The following is an 18,039-nucleotide window of genomic DNA, read 5'->3' on the forward strand; positions in this document are numbered from 1 at the left end:
GTGGGATGGCATCACCGACTTGATGAACATGAGTTTGAGCAAGCTCTGGGAGTTGGTGATGGACAGGGAAGCCTGCAGTCCACAGGGTCGCAGAGAGTCAGACACGGCTGAGCGCCTGAACTGAACTGATTTCTTCAAATACTTTTTTTGTGCCTTTCTCCCTCTCTTCTTCTGTGATGCTGGTATTCTTGGTGGTGTCCCACAGTCTCTGAGAGTTTTATCTTCCTGTTTCTCAGTCTAGATAATCTCAATTGGTTAATCTTTAATTTCACTGATTCCTGTTTATATCTGCTGTTAAGCCCTTAATTTTTTTATATCAGTTATTATATTTTTCAACTCCAGAATTTGTTTGGTTCTGTTTTTTTTTTTAGTAGCTTTTATTAGTATTCTGAATTTGCTGAGACATCATTCTCATATTTTTCTTTAATTCTTTTTTCCTTTTTAATGATTTTTTTAAACTTGAGGTATAGTTGTGCAACCATCACCACCATCTAATTCTAGAATGTCTTTATCATCTCAAAAAAAAAAAAAAAAACAACTGTATTAATTGATAACCACTCCCCATTTCCTTCCTCTCCTTCGGTCCTGGCAACTACTGATCTACTTTTTTCTGTCTCTCTGCATTTGATTTATATGACTGTTTCGTGTTAGTGGAATCTCACATTATCTGGCCTTCTGTCTCTGGCTTCTTTCTCTTACCATAATGTCTTTGAGGTTCAGTCACACTGTAGCGTTTATCAGTGTGCTCAGTCACTGAGTTGTGGCCAACTCTTTGCGACCCCATGAACTGTAGCCTGCCAGGGCCCTCTGTCCATGGAATTTTCCAGGCAAGAATACTGGAGTGGGTTGCCATTTCCTTCTCCAAGCATTTATCAATGTTTCATTCATTTTTTATGGTTGAATAATATCCATTGTATGGCTGTAACACATTTTGTTTATTCATTCTTCAGTTGATAGACTTGGGTTGTTCCACTTTTGGGCTATTGTGAATAATGATGCTATGGACATTCATGTGTAATTTTTTTTTTTTTAATGAACTGATGTTTTTCAGTTTTCTTGGGTATATGCTTAAGAGTGGAATTGCCTGGTCTCAATGGCAACTCTCTGTTTAACGTTTTGAGGCACTGCCAAACTGTTTTTCACAGTTGCAGCATCATTTCACATTCTTACCAGCAACTTAGGAGGGTTCCGGTTTCTCCACATTCTCACCCACACTTATTTTCTGTTTTGTTTTTTGCTTGTTTTTACTGTAGTCATGCTAGCATGTGTGAAGTGATATCTTACTGTGATTTATTTGTTTTTCCCTAGTGACTATCCATGTTGGGCATCATTTGATTTGCTTATTGGCTAGTTGTATGTCTTTCAAGAAGCATCTGTTCATATAATTTGCCCACATTTTACTAGGTTATTTGTCTTTTAAAAAATTTTTTTAAAGTTCTTTTTATATTCTGGATACTAGACCCTTAACAGATACATGATTTTCCATTATTTTTGCCCATGCTGTGGGTTGTCTTTTCACCTTGGTAGTAACCTTTGATGCACAAATATTTTTAGTTTTGATGAAGTCCAGCTTATCTATTTTTTCTTTTATTGTTTGTGTTTTAAGATGTCATGTCCAAGAAACCATTGCCTAATCTAAGATCACAAAAATTTGCACCTATATTTTCTTTTAAGAGCTTTAAAATTTTTAGTTCTAACATTGAGGTCTTTGACCCATTTTGAGTTACTTTTTGTTTATAATATAAGAGAGGGGTTCTTATTCATATTTTTTTTTTTTTTGCATGAGGATATCTAGTTGTCCCATCATCATTTATTGAAAAGACTGTTCTTTTTCAACTGAATGGTTTTGCGCCCTTGTCTAAAATTAGCTGAGCATAGGTGTCTAGGTTTATTCCAAACTCTCAATCGCATTCCATTTATATATATGTCTTTCCTTATCCTAGAGCTCTGCTGCCTTTATTACTGTAGCTTTACACCTAGGTTTCCAAATTAGGAAGTGTGAGTCCTCTGACGTCTTGGTTTCAGTACTTGGTAGGTCTTGGGTCTCTTGCACTTCCATATGCATTTTAGGATCAACTTGCCTGTTTCTGTGGAAAAGGTTCAAATTTTGATAGAGACTGCATTGAATTTGCAGATGAATTTGGTGAAGTAGTATATTTAAGCATTACTAGTTTCATCTACGTAAACTTTGAAAGCATGCAAAGGGGAAAAAGTTTAATGTTTATGATGTTTATTAAAAAATTGAGTGTGTGGGCCTTACTTGACCTTCTTGAATCATCTGGCAGAGGAATGGGGGTGGACTCTCAGAGCCAGGAGCACCAGTGTGCAACACACAACAAAGAAGCGTGTTCCTTAGGGCTTTTCAAGACTCACTGTGGCCAGTTCAAGGTGATAGTTTTCCTTCACAGAGCACACAGTTTCTATGTGAGCAGCCTTCCATCCTTCAGCACTCCTGCTGAGTGTTTCTCTTGTCCTTCTGAATTTGTACAGCCACACTGGTAACAGTGGAACACTTGAGTAGGGATAGATGTGATTGCCTTATTGTATGTAATTAATTTGAAAAATGAACATTTGGGAACATATTTCTTACATATAGCTGTTTGATATCTCATTTCTTGAAAAGTTTATGAGAGTTTTTAAGAGTCAAAATTCTCTTGAACACAGAGCTACAAACGGTGCTAGTTTAATTGGATTTATATGCTAGCCGGGTTAGGCTTGTACTTTTAGAGTATGTGTTTGTATTCACAACACTTTTCTCATCTCTTGCTCTTACAACCTGTCTACCTTCCTGGGTTCCTAATGAAATTGTAGAATCATAAAGAAGGCATGGTAATTGGCTATATAATGAATGAAAAGATGGTTGTTATTTAGTCACTCAATCATGTCTGATTCTGTGACCCCATGAACTGCAGCACACCAGGCTTCCGTGTCCTCCACTGTCTCCTGAAATTTGTTCAAACTCATGTGCATTGAATCGGTGATGTCATGGTATGACATATTTATTTTTATCTACCAAAAAAGCAAAGTGGAAAGAAAGAAAATCTAGTTATCAATAAGTAGTTCAGTTCAGTCGCTCAGTCGTGTCTGACTCTTTGCAACCCCGTGAATTGCAGCACGCCAGGCCTCCCTGTCCATCACCAACTCCCGGAGTTCACTCAGACTCACGTCCATCAAGTCAGTGATGCCATCCAGCCATCTCATCCTCTGTCGTCCCCTTCTCCTCCTGCCCCCAATCCCTCCCAGCATCAGAGTCTTTTCTAATGCGTCAACTCTTCGCATGAGGTGGCCAAAGTACTGGAGTTTCAGCTTTAGCATCATTCCCTCCAAAGAAATCCCAGGGCTGATCTCCTTCAGAATGGACTTCAAGAGAACACCACAGTTCAAAAGCGTCAGTTCTTTGGCGCTCAGCTTTCTTTACAGTCCAACTCTCACATCCATACATGACCACTGGAAAAACCATAGCCTTGACTAGATGGACCTTTGTTGGCAAAGTAATGTCCCTGCTTTTCAATATGCTATCTAGGTTGGTCGTAACTTTTCTTCCAAGGAGTAAGGGTCTTTTAATTTCATGTCTGCAGTCACCATCTGCAGTGATTTTGGAGCCCCCCAAAATAAAGTCTGACACTGTTTCCACTGTTTCCCCATCTGTTTCCCATGAAGTGATGGGACCAGATGCCATGATCTTCGTTTTCTGAATGTTGAGTTTTAACCCAACTTTTTTACTTTCCTCTTTCACTTTCATCAAGAGGCTTTTTAGTTCCTCTTCACTTTCTGCCATAAGGGTGGTGTCATCTGCATATCTGAGGTTATTGATATTTCTCCCAGCAATCTTGATTCCAGCTTGTGTTTCTTCCAGCCCAGCATTTCTCATGATGTACTCTGCATATAAGTTAAATAAGCAGGGTGACAATATACAGCCTTGACATACCAAGCTATATACAGACATCATGTAGACTACATATGTCATTCAATAAAATATATTTGAACTATTTTTGTTTGAGAGAGCAGATCGTTAAGGCAAGTGTAAACCTAATGAGCTGTGGAGGGAGAATCACACTGCTTCACTATTGTAGGTTCAGAAATGACAACCAGAGATATTTAGACCTTGCTTTTTGCACCTATCTAGAGCCAGGGGTTGTGTAGAAGCCTCCCCAGGGTGTAGGAACTAGCACAGCCTCCTAGACTTTCCTTTGATCATCTAGAGGGGAAATTGGTACTGGATGAGGATGAGAAGCAAACCTGCCAGCCACTCACTTCTCCAGACTCTGTCTTTCTGATGCTGCACTTCGGCCGACCTGGGTATCCTGAACAGACCTAAAGTCATCCTGCTTCAGGGTCTTTGCTGTGGTAGTCCTTTCACCTGATGAGCCCTGGCCATCACTCTTTCACTTATCAAAACCTGGCGTACAATCATGGCCTATCTCCTTAAGGTAGAGTAACATTTTCCTCATAACAACCTTGATTTCTCAGTCTTTTGCTCATCGCTCCATTTCCCAATCCCCCTTAAGGTTTTGTGAGTGCTGTACTTGTCAACAGTCCCAGTCGGGTACTCTCCTAATCCTCTTGTGGATTTGTGAGCTCTTTGAGGAAAAAACAAGGGAATGCCAAACACAAACATTAGTCCAGGCCCCGCGCGATGTGTCACTTGTCAGCATGAACTTTGAAGCGGTTTGTGTGGAATCAAACTTTTTTGTTGTGTTATTTTTGTACTACAACTTGAGGAATTTTCTAACCATCATCATATCGTAGTTCTACTCTTTTATAACATTTCTTATTCATTTGGAGCCCATCTTTGTGGATGATAGCGTTTCAGGAGTTAATGTTCTAGAATTACTCACTGTCCTATAACTCTCCTAATTCTATCTTATTTTCCCCCCTCACAGGAAATGACTTAGAAGCCTTACAAGTACATCTGTGCATTCTTGCTTCAGACTTTACAATTGAGGGCCAACCCAGTCTGGAAGCACCTCTTATTAATGTTACAAGGAAACCGCTACCTCAGCAAACAAAAGGAAAGAAGAAGACTTATAATAACAAATGCCTTTTTTTTGAAGGAAAAAAAACTTGTTTTCAGAAAATATTAAAGGAAATTTGGAAATTTTTCGCATTTAGAAGAAGCTTTACAGGTAAATGGATTTGGCAGGCAGGCTCTGTCAAAATTCTGCAGATTTGATCTTCCTTCCTAAGGACTTAGTGTGAAGTGATTCTGTACTGCTTTTTAAATTGCTGTTGATCAGCTTGTGGGTTTTTGGGTTCTCACTTTTCTGGTATATTGAAGATACATTATATTACATTTTTTAAAGTTAAGTTATTTTTCTGCCATTGTAAATACAAGTATCAAAATATTCTTGCAAAGCAGTTCTCAGTAAACATTTTTCTCAGCAACCATATCTTTTTATTAAGAGGGTAGAATGCTAACAGTTCTTATATAGCATTTTGGACACACTTATTTTTTGTCAGAGGTCCTGCTTCCACTGAAAATATTAACTATATAAACTTCTTGTCCTTTTCACGTCGACATTGGATCACATGGTCACCTGCCTCATGGAAATGCCTTTTTTAAAACTTAGATTTGCAGAACTCCACTATTTTTATACCTAGCCACGGTTTTAGGAAGAAAGAAAAAGGAATTGGAACCCTGACCCTCTCCCGGTCACTGGGACAGTCCCCTTCCCGCATGTATTGCTGCAGTGCCCAGGACAGTAAAATGGACTACAAGCGGCGCTTCCTGCTTGGCGGGTCCAAGCAGAAGGTGCAGCAGCACCAGCAGTACCCAATGCCCGAGCTGGGCCGAGCACTGAGTGCTCCCCTGGCATCTACGGCCACCACCACCCCCCTGGGCAGTCTGACTGCTGCAGGCAGCTGCCACCACACCATGCCCCACTCCACTCCCATTGCCGACATCCAGCAGGGCATCTCCAAGTACCTGGACGCCCTCAACGTCTTCTGCCGTGCCAGTACTTTCCTCACAGATCTCTTCAGCACTGTGTTCAGGAACTCTCACTACTCCAAGGCAGCCATGCAGCTCAAAGATGTGCAGGAGCACGTCATGGAAGCAGCCAGTCGGCTGACTTCAGCCATCAAGCCCGAGATTGCCAAGATGCTGATGGAACTTAGTGCTGGGGCTGCGAACTTGACAGATCAGAAGGAATTCAGTCTCCAGGACATTGAGGTAGAGTATCTTCTCTGTCATACTTGGGTTGGAAAGTGTATTCCAGAGGTAAGTGAGAATGTTGTTTTTGTTTTTTCTCAAATCACTGAAATGATGGTCTTCGTCCTCTTTCCATTGATACTGTGTTCTTGTGAAAAAAAATTTTTTTTGCATGCCAGGTTTTTAATTGCTTTCATTTAAAATTAAGTAGGATAAAAGATTATTAAATGAATCAGCCTAGATTTTCTTTAAATTTTCAACTTGGAACTTAATTTCCAAGTAACATGCTGTTACAGTGATGTGATGTGATGTGATAGTCATTCGGTCGTGTCCGACTCTTGCGACCCCATGGATTGTAGACCGCCAGGCTCCTCTGTCCATGGGATCTCCCAGGCAAGGATACTGGAGTGGGTTGCCATTTCCTTCTCCAGGGGATAAAGTACACAGTAGGGACTGAGAATTCTAAATGTGATTATAAAGATTTATTTGTGAATTGTCATTATATAGACCCGTTGGTTTAATGTAGCAAGTTCTACACATGTTTACAGGATAAAGGTATTTTTCCAGTTCTGAATTTACAGTTGTTCATATTAGGATACATTTGCTTCTTATTTAGGACATTTCTTAGGTCTTTGATAGTCAAAATGAAATATTCTCCCCTTTTCAGGGCTTTAGATTATAAAATTGGAATATGAATTTCATTCAGAATAAAGGTGATGTTTTTCCTTCCTTCATTTAGAAAATAATTGTTAAACTGTCATCTGGTAAATTCGCTTCACTGCTAGATTTTTAAAATTATTTTTAGTTGCTCAGAGAGTTCTTCTGAGTTTGATTTTTCCGTGTGTCCTTGTACATTTTAGCAACACATCAGAGGTTAGGTTTCTGGATGCTAGGAGGGAGAATGTTTTTTCAGCATCCCGGGGTTGTATTTGATTTTCGGAAATCACCAGTCTTCTGAACCAAATCTGATGATTGCAGTGGCTGAATAAGCTAATTTATAATGTTGTGGGTTTGGGGGGAACAAAAGCTAAGCTATTAAGTGTTATGACTCACTTTTATTGTGTTTGAAAGGCATATTGTGATTTGGAAAGCATTTCCAAGAGGAATTGTTTTGTTTTATTTTTGGCTGTGCTGGGTCTTCATTGCTGCACAGGTTTTCTCCAGCTGTGGCGAGTGGGGGCTGCTCTCTAGCTGCAGTGCGCCGACTTCTCATTGCAGTGTCTTCTCTTGTTGTGGAGCGTGGGCTCTAGGCGTGTGGGCTCAGTAGTTGTGGCACATGGACTTAGTTACTCCACGGCATGTGAAATCTTTTTGGACCTGGGGATCGAACGCATTCTCCTGCATTGTGGATGCTTAACCACTGAACCACTGGGAAAATCCTCCAAGAGGAATTTAAAATTATTTTTGAGAAGAAATAATAGTCTTGGTTTAAATCAGGCATTAGGCATCTTCACATTTTTTCTGTAGAGGGCAAATAGTAAATTTTAGGCTGTGTGGGCCACATTTGTCTCTGTCACAAATTCTTTGTTTTTTGGGTTTTTTAAAAATAACCCTTTAAAAATGTGATAACCAGTTTTCCCTTGTAGACTTGTCTATTGGACTCGATTTGGCCTATTGCTGAGTCTGCTGGTATAAATGTATACGTGTGTAATATCTTCCTTGGGTCATTCTGTTTTGAACCTATCCAAATATATTTTTATTTTCTGATTTTTTTCCTATGGTCATGGCATATATTCAGAGAAAGCATGATTTTGAAGTGTTTTTAAAAGTGGCTTGGCAAAGTTTAAAGTATTTTTTAATATTATACATGTAAATCATATATAAAGCATATTTTGAAAAAAATTGTACTTCTCAAGAGAAACTCAAGCAGTAAAATTTAACACTACTGCTCGACTTTCCCATCTCATTCCTTTTCCCGGAAGAGACCACTGTTAACTGGGTTGGTGTGTGCCATTCCAGACTACTGTGTGTACATGCACAGATACACAGCTGTGACTTTTGTTTGTTTTATGTGAAGAACCAAGTTCAACTCCCTGTGTGCTTGATTGCTGCTGGGCAGAGATGTGGCAAGAGAGCACTTAGAGACTCTGCCTTGTCTGAAACAGTTGAACAGGCCCAGACTGTTACAGCTATCATCCTATAATGGCACAACCATCATTAGCTTTATTTAGAATTTCAGGCAAGAGTGGTTTGAAAAATGAAGCCAAAGCCTCTTATTTTAACATGAACATTACTGAGCTCTTCTTCAGACCGTGCCTCCAAGTGCTGGAGGAGACAGAGCTAGGCCTCCAGGGCCACTTCCCCTCTGACCCAATGGGCCAGTGCCCTTGTTCCCCAGGACAGGACAACTAGAGAAGGATGAACTAACCCTGAGGACTTGGAGTTCAGTAATCCACTGGGTGCAGTGGCACTTAGCTGGTCCCTTCTGCTTTTCTGGGACCAGTGTGGACCATCTGAGCTGAGAAGGGGAAATATTTCTTGATGTGGTTTGGAATTTTGGCTTGACTTTCCCCATTGAAATGTGATTAGGATAGCTGGAACACTACCATGTTTTTGTGTATAATGGGCTAAACAGGCTTTCAGAGTCTAAACTGGAAACTAAGTGCTGTTGATAGGTTTTAGAATCTATGTTGTATTCTGGGTTTCAAACTGCTGACATAAAAGTAAATCCTAAAATGTGATTGCCAAATGTAGGCCTGCAGACTTAACATTTTGCTCTTTCCACAGAACAGTATTTGTTGTTTCTGGAATTTATGTACTGCCGTGGTCCCTCTCTCTCAGGATATTCACCAATTCAAATGGAATAGTTAGGCATTTTTTCCCCTGTGTTGGCTTTTAAAGATTTTATCAGCAAGGCCCAGAGACACTCTTTAGCATTTGTCCTTGGGGAAAGAATCTGTGGTCTAACATCGATGAACTTGACTGACTAGGCAAGGACCTGTGCTTGGCAGCTGAGCCTAGGACTGTGGTTGAAGAAAGCCCTGAATTCAGTGCTCAAACGCTTGACTGTTTCAAACTTGAGATAGAGTACTAGTTCCACTGTCCCACCCCTTGAGGGGGCGAAAACATGCTTCTGACGCTCCCCGAGTTAAAGTCAGGTTTGGGATATGCTCACTGATTGACAGACCCTGCTGCCTGTGTCTAGGAACTGCAGTTGCTGACTGTGCTCTGGGGCAGGCAGGGTGTACGTGAGTCCTGTCCTGTCTGTATTCATTAGTGACTCTGCCCCTTACTTCAGGTGGTTCACCCTCATAATCTCACTGTTAGAGAAGTAAGTTGTGAGTATTAACTAGTGCTCTTGACACTGCTTATTATGGGGCATAGAATCAGAAAATGTGGGTTTAGAAAATGACTCTGCTTCTTATTATCTGTGTGATGTCAAGCAAATCTCTAACATCTGTAAGCCTCAGTTTGCCCATCTGTAAGATGGAATTACCACCCACCTTCACAAGAGTTCTTGTGAAGATCAGAAGCAGTCAGTGTGTGAAATACTGTACCCAGTTGGTTGTCATCCCATGTGGTTATTGCTTCCAGCATGGCCTGAAAGGTGCTGTTAGCCCTTCTCTGAAGTACAGAGCACAATTATGTACAGAGCCAGCATCAGAGAGGAATGTACAGCAGGTTGTTCTTCTCACCAGGACGCTTTTAGGTGGAAAAAGTTGCCACTCCTAGGACATTTGCTTTACTTGTTTCTTTCCTGGTTCCTTAGGCAGGCCACCTCCCTTTCCCTTCTGCGTTATTGTCTCTTTGGGAGTTATAAGATGGCAATAGTATTACCTTGCTTGATGTAAAAACTGTTAGGATCTTTTCAGCATAAAAGCCCCTAGGGACCTCTTCTACCAGTAGTCACTGCTCTATTACCTTGTAACTAGAATTCCCAGATGGCGCAGTGGTAAAGAACCCACTTTGCCAGTGCAGGAGACGCAAGAGATGCAGATTCGATCCCTGGGTTGGGAAGATCCCCTGGAGTAGGAAAGGGCTAGCCACTCCAGTATTCTTGCCTGGAAAATTCCATGGACAGAGGAGCCTGTTGGGTTACAGTCCATGGGGTTGCAAAAGAGTCAGACATGACTGAGCAACTGAGCATGCATAGAATGGGGACACTCAGGGAAGGGAATGGAGAGGGATGTGGGACACTTGCAGTAGCTAGGAATTTTTGAACAAGCCAGTTGACAGTTCAGGTGGGATTTTCACCCCTCTGGATTTATAGAAAATGTAGAGTTTACTTTGTGTATGAACTGGAATGTTGTCTAAAATGAGAAATATGATCTTAATCAAGTGCTCCGTGGGGATTCCTTTGTGTAAGTCTTGAACTATCAGTCCAGCCAAAATGAATTCAGGAAAAATATGGTTTCCCACATTGGATTTGTTCATCATATAAAGCTTTGACATCCCACAGCATTTTTTACAGGTAGACCATATGAGTCCTGCTGTCTTTATCTTTTCGAGTCTAGGGACATCTCCATTGGTGTGTTAATTCCAATGTTCCTGTTAAAGGCCAGGCTACATGAGTTGTGGCTGTGAGTTCTCTTTGGTTTTGTCTACCTCAGTTTTATTTGTCCTAAAAATCTGGTATCCTAACTGATACTGAGCCTTAGACTCATTTGCAAGCAAAACATGTAGTTCATATTAAAGAAGTATAGGCAATCCCCTAACTAGGTTTTCTATTTATTAGAAAGTCACAAATGTTAACTTCTTTTTACAAACATCTGTCACTCGTTTTAAATAAAATTACTTTTTCAGTGCAAATATATAAGTGAAAGAAGGAAACTGACTTGTAGTTCATGTGTTCATTACACAGGTATTTATATTGCACACTTTCTTTGTGCCAGGCACAGAGGAAGCAGCGGCAAACAAGACAGAAGTGCCTCCTTTCATGCAGATAGATGAGGACTGTGATCTTAGACACTTGGTTAGAAAAGGCATCAGTGAGAATGTGATATTTGAGAAAGAAACTGGGGGAGATGAAGAAGCAGGCCTTGATGATAACCAGGAAAAGAGGGTTCTGGGGAGAGGGAACAAAGCTCCTGAGGCAGGAGCAAACCTGAGTGTGTGAAGAGCAGTGAGGGTCTGTCGTGGCTGAAACAGTGAGTGAAACGGACACGAGGGGTGAGGTCAGACAGGTAAAGAGGTCATCCTCTGCAGGGAGGATGAGAGGAGGGCAGCAAGACGAAGTGATGACACCTCTCGCCTTGCTTTCTTCACCACTTGGGAGCTCTGGGGCTCTGGTTTCACAATGGGGCCTCAGTATTGATACGGGGTTCCCAAGAGTTGTATGCCTTTAAAGGGATGTATTTTATATCTTCCAGCATTTTTAATGACTTTCCAAGTACAGTATCCCTCAGCACCTGCAGGAGATTGGTTCTAGAACCCCCTGTACAGAAATCTGAAGATTCTCAAGTCCCTTATATGAAATGGCATAATATTTATATAGAACCTACACACATTCCCATGTGTAATTTAAATAATCTCTAGATTATTTATAAAACTTAATACAGTTTAAATGCAGTGTTAATAGTTGTTAAATTCAGTGTAAATGCTATCTAATAGTTGCCTGCATGGTAGATTCAAGTTTTGCTTTTTGGAACTTTCTGGAGTATTTTCCCCTGAATATTTTTGACCTGTAGTTGGTTGAATCTGCACACGTGGACCTTGCAAATCAGAGAACCCCCTGTATCACCATATTATAAATAGACTTTAAATCAAGTCTTTATGTAATTGCACCTTGGCTTTCAGTTCTGTGCATTGACAGATATCTTTTCTATACTGTGTACCTATGAATCTGTTTGAAATAATTTATTTGTGATCACTGACTGACTCTTAAGGACCTTTATTCAAGCATTTTAACATTTATTTTGGATAGATGTATGCCAGAAATGCTGCAGAGCAATGGTAATGGAAAATATTAGAAGCTGGTTTCAAAATGTGATTTTCATTAACCCTAATGGAATTAAATTTGCATAGTGTTTTTTTTTTTCTTTTTTTTTTTGCCTAAAGGTAAAATTCAATGTTACTTCTTTCTTGTTTCATCTAGTTGACCTTCCATAACAGATTATGGAGTAAATGTTTCCTAACTATATATGCCAAATGAAAATTCAAATTGCTGGTATTAATCAGAAACTCAAATTCATTTTATAAAAAAAGTATATAAATCCAGTTTTCAGGCTGTTAATTTCTGTCACTCTTCTTGGCTGTTCTTTTAACCAACTGAATCTGTTATCTAAATTGTCTTCAGATTTTAACTATTAGGAGAAGCTGTAATTAATTAGGCAGTTGAAATTTGGGTGATTGTGCAAAATTTCACTGTGAACAACAAATAAGATTTCCTGCCTTCCCAGCCCATCTTTTATGGGTAGAAGCCCCTGGGGCCAGAGGATATCATCTACTCTGGAGGGACTGGATCCTTTGATTTATTAAGAAGTGCTGTGCACAGAAGAGACACAGATGTAAAGAACAGACTTTTGGACCATGTGGGAGAAGGTGAGAGTGGGATGATTTGAGAGAATAGCTTTGAAACATGTATATTAACATATGTGAAACAGATCGTCAGTCCAGGTTCGATGCATGAGATGGGGTGCTCAGGGCTGGTGCACTGGGATGACCCTGAGGGATGGGATGGGGAGAGGTGGGAGGGGGGTTCAGGATGGGGAACACATATACACCCATGGTGGATTCATGTGAATGTATGGCAAAAACCACCACAATATTGTTAAGTAATTAGCCTTCAATTAAAAAAAAAAAAAGAAAACTCAGTGCCAACAAGAATAAATAAAAGGATAGAAAAAGATGAAAAAAAAAAAAAAAAAGTGCAGCCCACTCATTATTTTGAAAATTGCTAATTAAAAGGAGAAAAATGAGGAATTAAGCAAATTTTCTGCTTCTCCACTACAGACATTTTTCAAACCAAATGTAGCCCTAGTGGATGAGGGAAGTTTTCTTCTATTTAGAAGATTCTGAGTACTCTCCTGTGTAGAAAAGATGATACGATTAGAAAACTCACCATTTTGCAGACCATAATGAATTAATTGACTCAGGTGGTGGTCAACAATGTAAGATAAAATCATTTGATAAAAGGCTGCTAGAGAGGAATCAGGCTTTTCTCAGCCAAATCCATTGGTCAGCCTCAGCATCACTGAATCAGAGGCAGCCATGTGATTGTATCTCCTAATAAGAACTATACAGCACTCCCATAATGCAGTCTTGTACTTATCCATCTTTCTGCCATATCCTGGGGTGGGAAGGACCCTGAAATAATCTAATCAAGCCTCTAGAAGGAATTACCACTCTACAGGAAATGTGGGGTGTGGTGGCACAAGTTATGTAACACCACAAGGGAGCAATCACAATCAGACAAATCCAGAAAGTGGCATATTCTATAGGCAGTTGACCTGATTTGTTCAGCAAGTCTAGTAGCATGAAGAAAAATTCAGTAGAGAGTTAAGAGATACAAATTAAAAGAGAATTGAGATAAAACAACCAAATAAAATGAGCTTTTTGGAGTTGAAATTCAACCCAAAAAATAAAAAAGATTTTTTTTGGCTATACCACATAGCTGATGGGATTTTAGTTCCTCGACCCCGGGTCCTCAGCAGTGAAAGCATGGAGTCCTAAGGACTGGACCACCAGGGAATTCCCCCTAAAAAGACATTTTTAAAAATAAGTTGGGAACTTTGAACATGTATTGGGTCCTGGTTGATTGGGATTTGCTCCAAAACATTCCAACAGAATAAGGTAGAGTTGGGGAGAAGGATGAAAAAAACACAGCAAAATGTTTTTAGTTGTTGAAGCTTTTTGATGGGTACATGGGGTGAGGGGTTGTTATACTCTGTTTTTGTGTGTCTGGAGAATCCCAGGGATGGGGGAGCCTGGTGGGCTGCCGTCTATGGGGTCGCACAGAGTCGGACACGACTGAAGGGACTTAGCAGTAGACATTTTCCAAGTTTAAAAAAAAGGGAGAGAGAAACTTATGACCACATGACAGGCGTAATGTGTCAGGAACACCCAATAAATAATTGCATTTCATGGAGTGATTTGTTCATACGAAGTGGTCTTCTAACAGGAACGGAAGTATTTAGGAAAACTCCTGTGTTCTGTCTACTCACAGAATACTCCTCTGGCACTCTGGTCCTAAGTTTGTTGTTGGGGGGTTTTCCTATACCAAGCAATTTGGGATCAGTTCTAACACGTTTATACACACACACACACACACACACACACACACACACACACACATTTATATATTTAAATATATATCTCTTTCTTTTTTTATTCATTTGGCTGCACTGGGTCTTAGTTGCCACATTTGGAATCTTTGATCTTCACTGCAGCATGTGGAATCTTTTTTAGTTGCAGCATGCAAACTCTTAGTTGCAGGCATGTGGGATCTAGTTCCCTGACCAGGAATAAAACCTGGGACCTTTGCATTGGAAACACAAAGTTTTAGCCACCAAACCACCAGGGAAGCCCCAGTTCTAACACTTTTTCCTGGAGTTAGCATCAGATCCCACAGTTAATGGCTCAGTCCCACAAGATTCCCCCTACCCCCTCACTTAGATACCAGTTACAAGTCCAGGGAGTTACCTGTGTTTCTTAACAACTGGCTATAAATCAAAAGATTCCCATGACCCCTTCCACAGATTTGATTAATTTGTTAGAACAGCTCACAGAACTCAGAAAAAAACATTTCTGAGAAATGTTTTTTCATCTCAGAAAAAAACTCAATTATAAAAGGATGTAACTTAGGACCAGCCAGATGAAAGATATGCATAAGGCAAAGTTTGTGGTAAGTGGTGTGAGCTTCCATGCTCTTTCCAGGCCTGCTATCCTCTCAGCACCTGCACATGGTCTTTATTCCAAAATCTTTCTGAACCCCATCCTTTGGGTGTTTCTGAACCTTCATTTCACAGGTGTGGTTGATTCAGTTTTGGTTGTTGGTGATTGATTCTCTCTCCAGCCTTTTCCCTTCTCCAGAGGGGTTGGGCTGAAAGTTTCAAACTTGGTTCCCCTGGCAACCAGCCCCTATCCTTAGGGACTTTCCAAAAGTCACCTCGTTAACACAGACTCAGGTATGGTTGAAAGATGTTTGTTATGAATAACAAAAGATACTTTCTCTCTCTTATTCACTTAGAAAATTCCAAGGGTTTTAGGAGCTGTGTGCCAGGAACCATGGGAAAAGACCAAAATACGTATTTATTATTAATCACAGTATCACAGAGAGTATTATTGAGTAAGGTATAGTGATGAGAAAAAAGGTAAGTGCTTTTCAGAAAAAAATGAAGGAAATAAAAGTGAATCAAGGGAGAAAATGATGAGAATAGAGGAAAGATACCTCTGAAGGCAGGACCCCAGCAGCAAGGAGTAGTCGAGGAAAGAATGCTGTGCTTGCAATTTTGGTGACTAAAATGGCAGTGTTGCTTTCTTTTAGGAGACTATAATTTAATATTTCATAGTTACTAAAAAGTCATAGTTACTAAAAAGACAAGGTGGCAGAGGAATAGGAAGGGGAGACCACTTTTTCCCCCACAAATTCATCAAAAGATCATTTGAATGCAGAGCAACTTCCACAAGACAACTTCTGAACACTGGCGGAGGACACCACACACCCAGAAAGGCAGCCCATTCTCTTCGAAAGGAGGTAGGACAAAATATAAAATACAAAAAGAGAGACAAGAGTTAGGGATGAAGCCCTGTCCTGGGGAGGGAATGGTGAAGGAGGAAAAGTTTCCACACAGTAAGAAACCCTCTCACAGGCGGGTCTGTGGGGAGTTTTGGAATCTCAGGAGGCAATGTAACTGGGAGAAGGAAAAAAAGAAACCCACAGAATACAAGTCTAACCACTACTGCAGAAAAGAGAACTTTCCTGGAAAGGCTCTAACCTAACAACCTAACCTGGCCTGGCCTGCTCACAGAACAAAGGATTGAATACCAAAGGAGAGCTAGCTGTGTACTGGCCCCTCCCCACCTGGAGGCAGAGAGGCAGGCTTGGGACAGCCAGAGCAGGAAAGCAAGGGGCTGCTACAGTCTCAACCCCAGAGATACATCTTCCGCCAGGAGGGTTGCAGCCTGAGATCAGCTCTCTAGAAGAGACATGCGGGGCACCCAGGAAACCAAGTGGCTGGGACTGGGGAGGTGATTAAGACGCATGACTTACCTGGGACAGTATGCTTGACAAGCACTTAGTCACCTGAGCTGCTTAGATCTGGGAAGGGCGCAAAACACACGCCCAGCCCACAGAGACTGAGCCTGAACTGTGTCTGAGTGTCTCCTGTGGAGATACAGGTACCTTTTGAAGGTCATCATTATCTTCATTACCTCCACCATAGTTTGGCCTCAGGTCAAGCAACAGGGAGGGAACACAGCCCCTTCTTGCTGCTCTCCCATCAGGAAGAGCAGTGGCCTGCCACAGGGGCTCTGGGTGCAGCAGACCTGGGTAATGGTGTAAGCCCTCTTGGAGGAGGTTGCCATTAACCCCACCATAGAACCACCAGAACTTCCATAGGACTGGGGAAACAGACTCTTGGAGGGCACAAACAAAACCTTGTGCACACCAGGATCCAGGAGAAAGGAGCAGTGACCCCACAAGAAACTGACCCAGACATGCCCGTGAGTGTCCAAGAATCTCCGGCGGAAGCGTGGGTTGGTGGTGACCTGCTGCTGGGTCGGAGGCACTGAGTGTAGCAGGGCATGGATGGGACCTTTGAAGGTCATCATTATCTTCATTACCTCCACTGTAGTTTGGCCTCAGGTCAAGCAACAGGGAGGGAACATAGCCCTGCCCATCAACAGAAAATTGGATTAAAGATTTACTGAGCATGGCCCCGCCCACCAGAACAAGACCCAGTTTCCCCCTCAGTCAGTCTCTCCCATCAGGAAGCTTCCATAAGCCTCTTATCCTTATCTATCAGAGAGCAGACAGAATGAAAACCACAATCACAGAAAACTAACCAAACTGATCACGTGGACCACAGCCTTGTCTAACTCAGTGTAACTATGAGCCATGCCATGTAAGGCCACCCAAGATGGACGGGTCATGGACAGGTCACATTTCTGACAAAACGTGGTCCACTGGAGAAGAGAATGGCAAGCCACTTCAGTATTCTTGCCTTGAGAACCCCATGAATAGTATGAAAAGGCAAAAAGGTATGACATTGAAAGATGAACTCACCAGGTTGGTGGGTGCCCAATATGCTACTGGAGAAAGAATGGAGAAATAACTCCAGAAGGAATGAAGAGATGGAGCCAAAGCAAAAACAACACCTAGTTGTGGATGTGATGGGTGATGGAAGTAAAGTCCAATGCTGTAAAGAGCAATATTGCATAGGAACCTGGAATGTTAGGTCCATGTATCAAGGCAAATTGGAAGTGGTCAAACAGGAGATGGCAGAGTGAACATTGACATTTTAGGAATTATTGAACTAAAATGGGATGGAATGGGTGAATTTAATTCAGATGACCATTATTTATATCTACTATTGTGGGCAAGACTCCCTTAGAAGAAATGGAGTAGCCATCATAGTCAACAAAAGAGTTGAAAATATAGTACTTGGATGCAATCTGAAAAACGGTAGAATGATCTCTGTTCATTTCCAAGGCAAACCATTCAATATCACAGTAATCCAAGTCTATGCCCCAACCAGTAATGCCGAAAAAGCTGAAGTTGAACGGTTCTATGAAGACCTACAAGACCTTTTAGAACTAACACCCAAAAAAGATGTCCTTCTCATCATAGGGGACTGGAATGCAAAAGTAGGAAGTCAAGAAACACCTGGAGTAACAAAATTTGGGCTTGGAATACAGAATGAAGCAGGGCAAAGGCTAATAGAGTTCTGCCAAGAGAACGCACTGGTCGTAGCAAACACCCTCTTCCCACAACACAAGAGAAGACTCTA

General features: G+C 41.2%; 1 protein-coding gene across 2 annotated transcripts in view; it reads left to right on the forward strand.

Moving 5' to 3' along the window:
• The window catches only part of GARRE1 (granule associated Rac and RHOG effector 1), an 85,020-nt gene that overhangs the window by 27,012 nt on the left and 39,969 nt on the right, over positions 1-18,039 (forward strand). For both annotated transcript variants that reach the window (XM_070770924.1, XM_019978637.2), the window contains exon 2: positions 4,884-6,172. In XM_070770924.1, the coding sequence (XP_070627025.1) occupies positions 5,678-6,172 (495 nt within the window). In that variant the 5' untranslated portion in view covers positions 4,884-5,677. The remainder of the gene's footprint in view (positions 1-4,883; positions 6,173-18,039) is intronic.

Source organism: Bos indicus, chromosome 18 (assembly GCF_029378745.1).
Source record: "Bos indicus isolate NIAB-ARS_2022 breed Sahiwal x Tharparkar chromosome 18, NIAB-ARS_B.indTharparkar_mat_pri_1.0, whole genome shotgun sequence".
NCBI lineage: Eukaryota > Metazoa > Chordata > Mammalia > Artiodactyla > Bovidae > Bos > Bos indicus.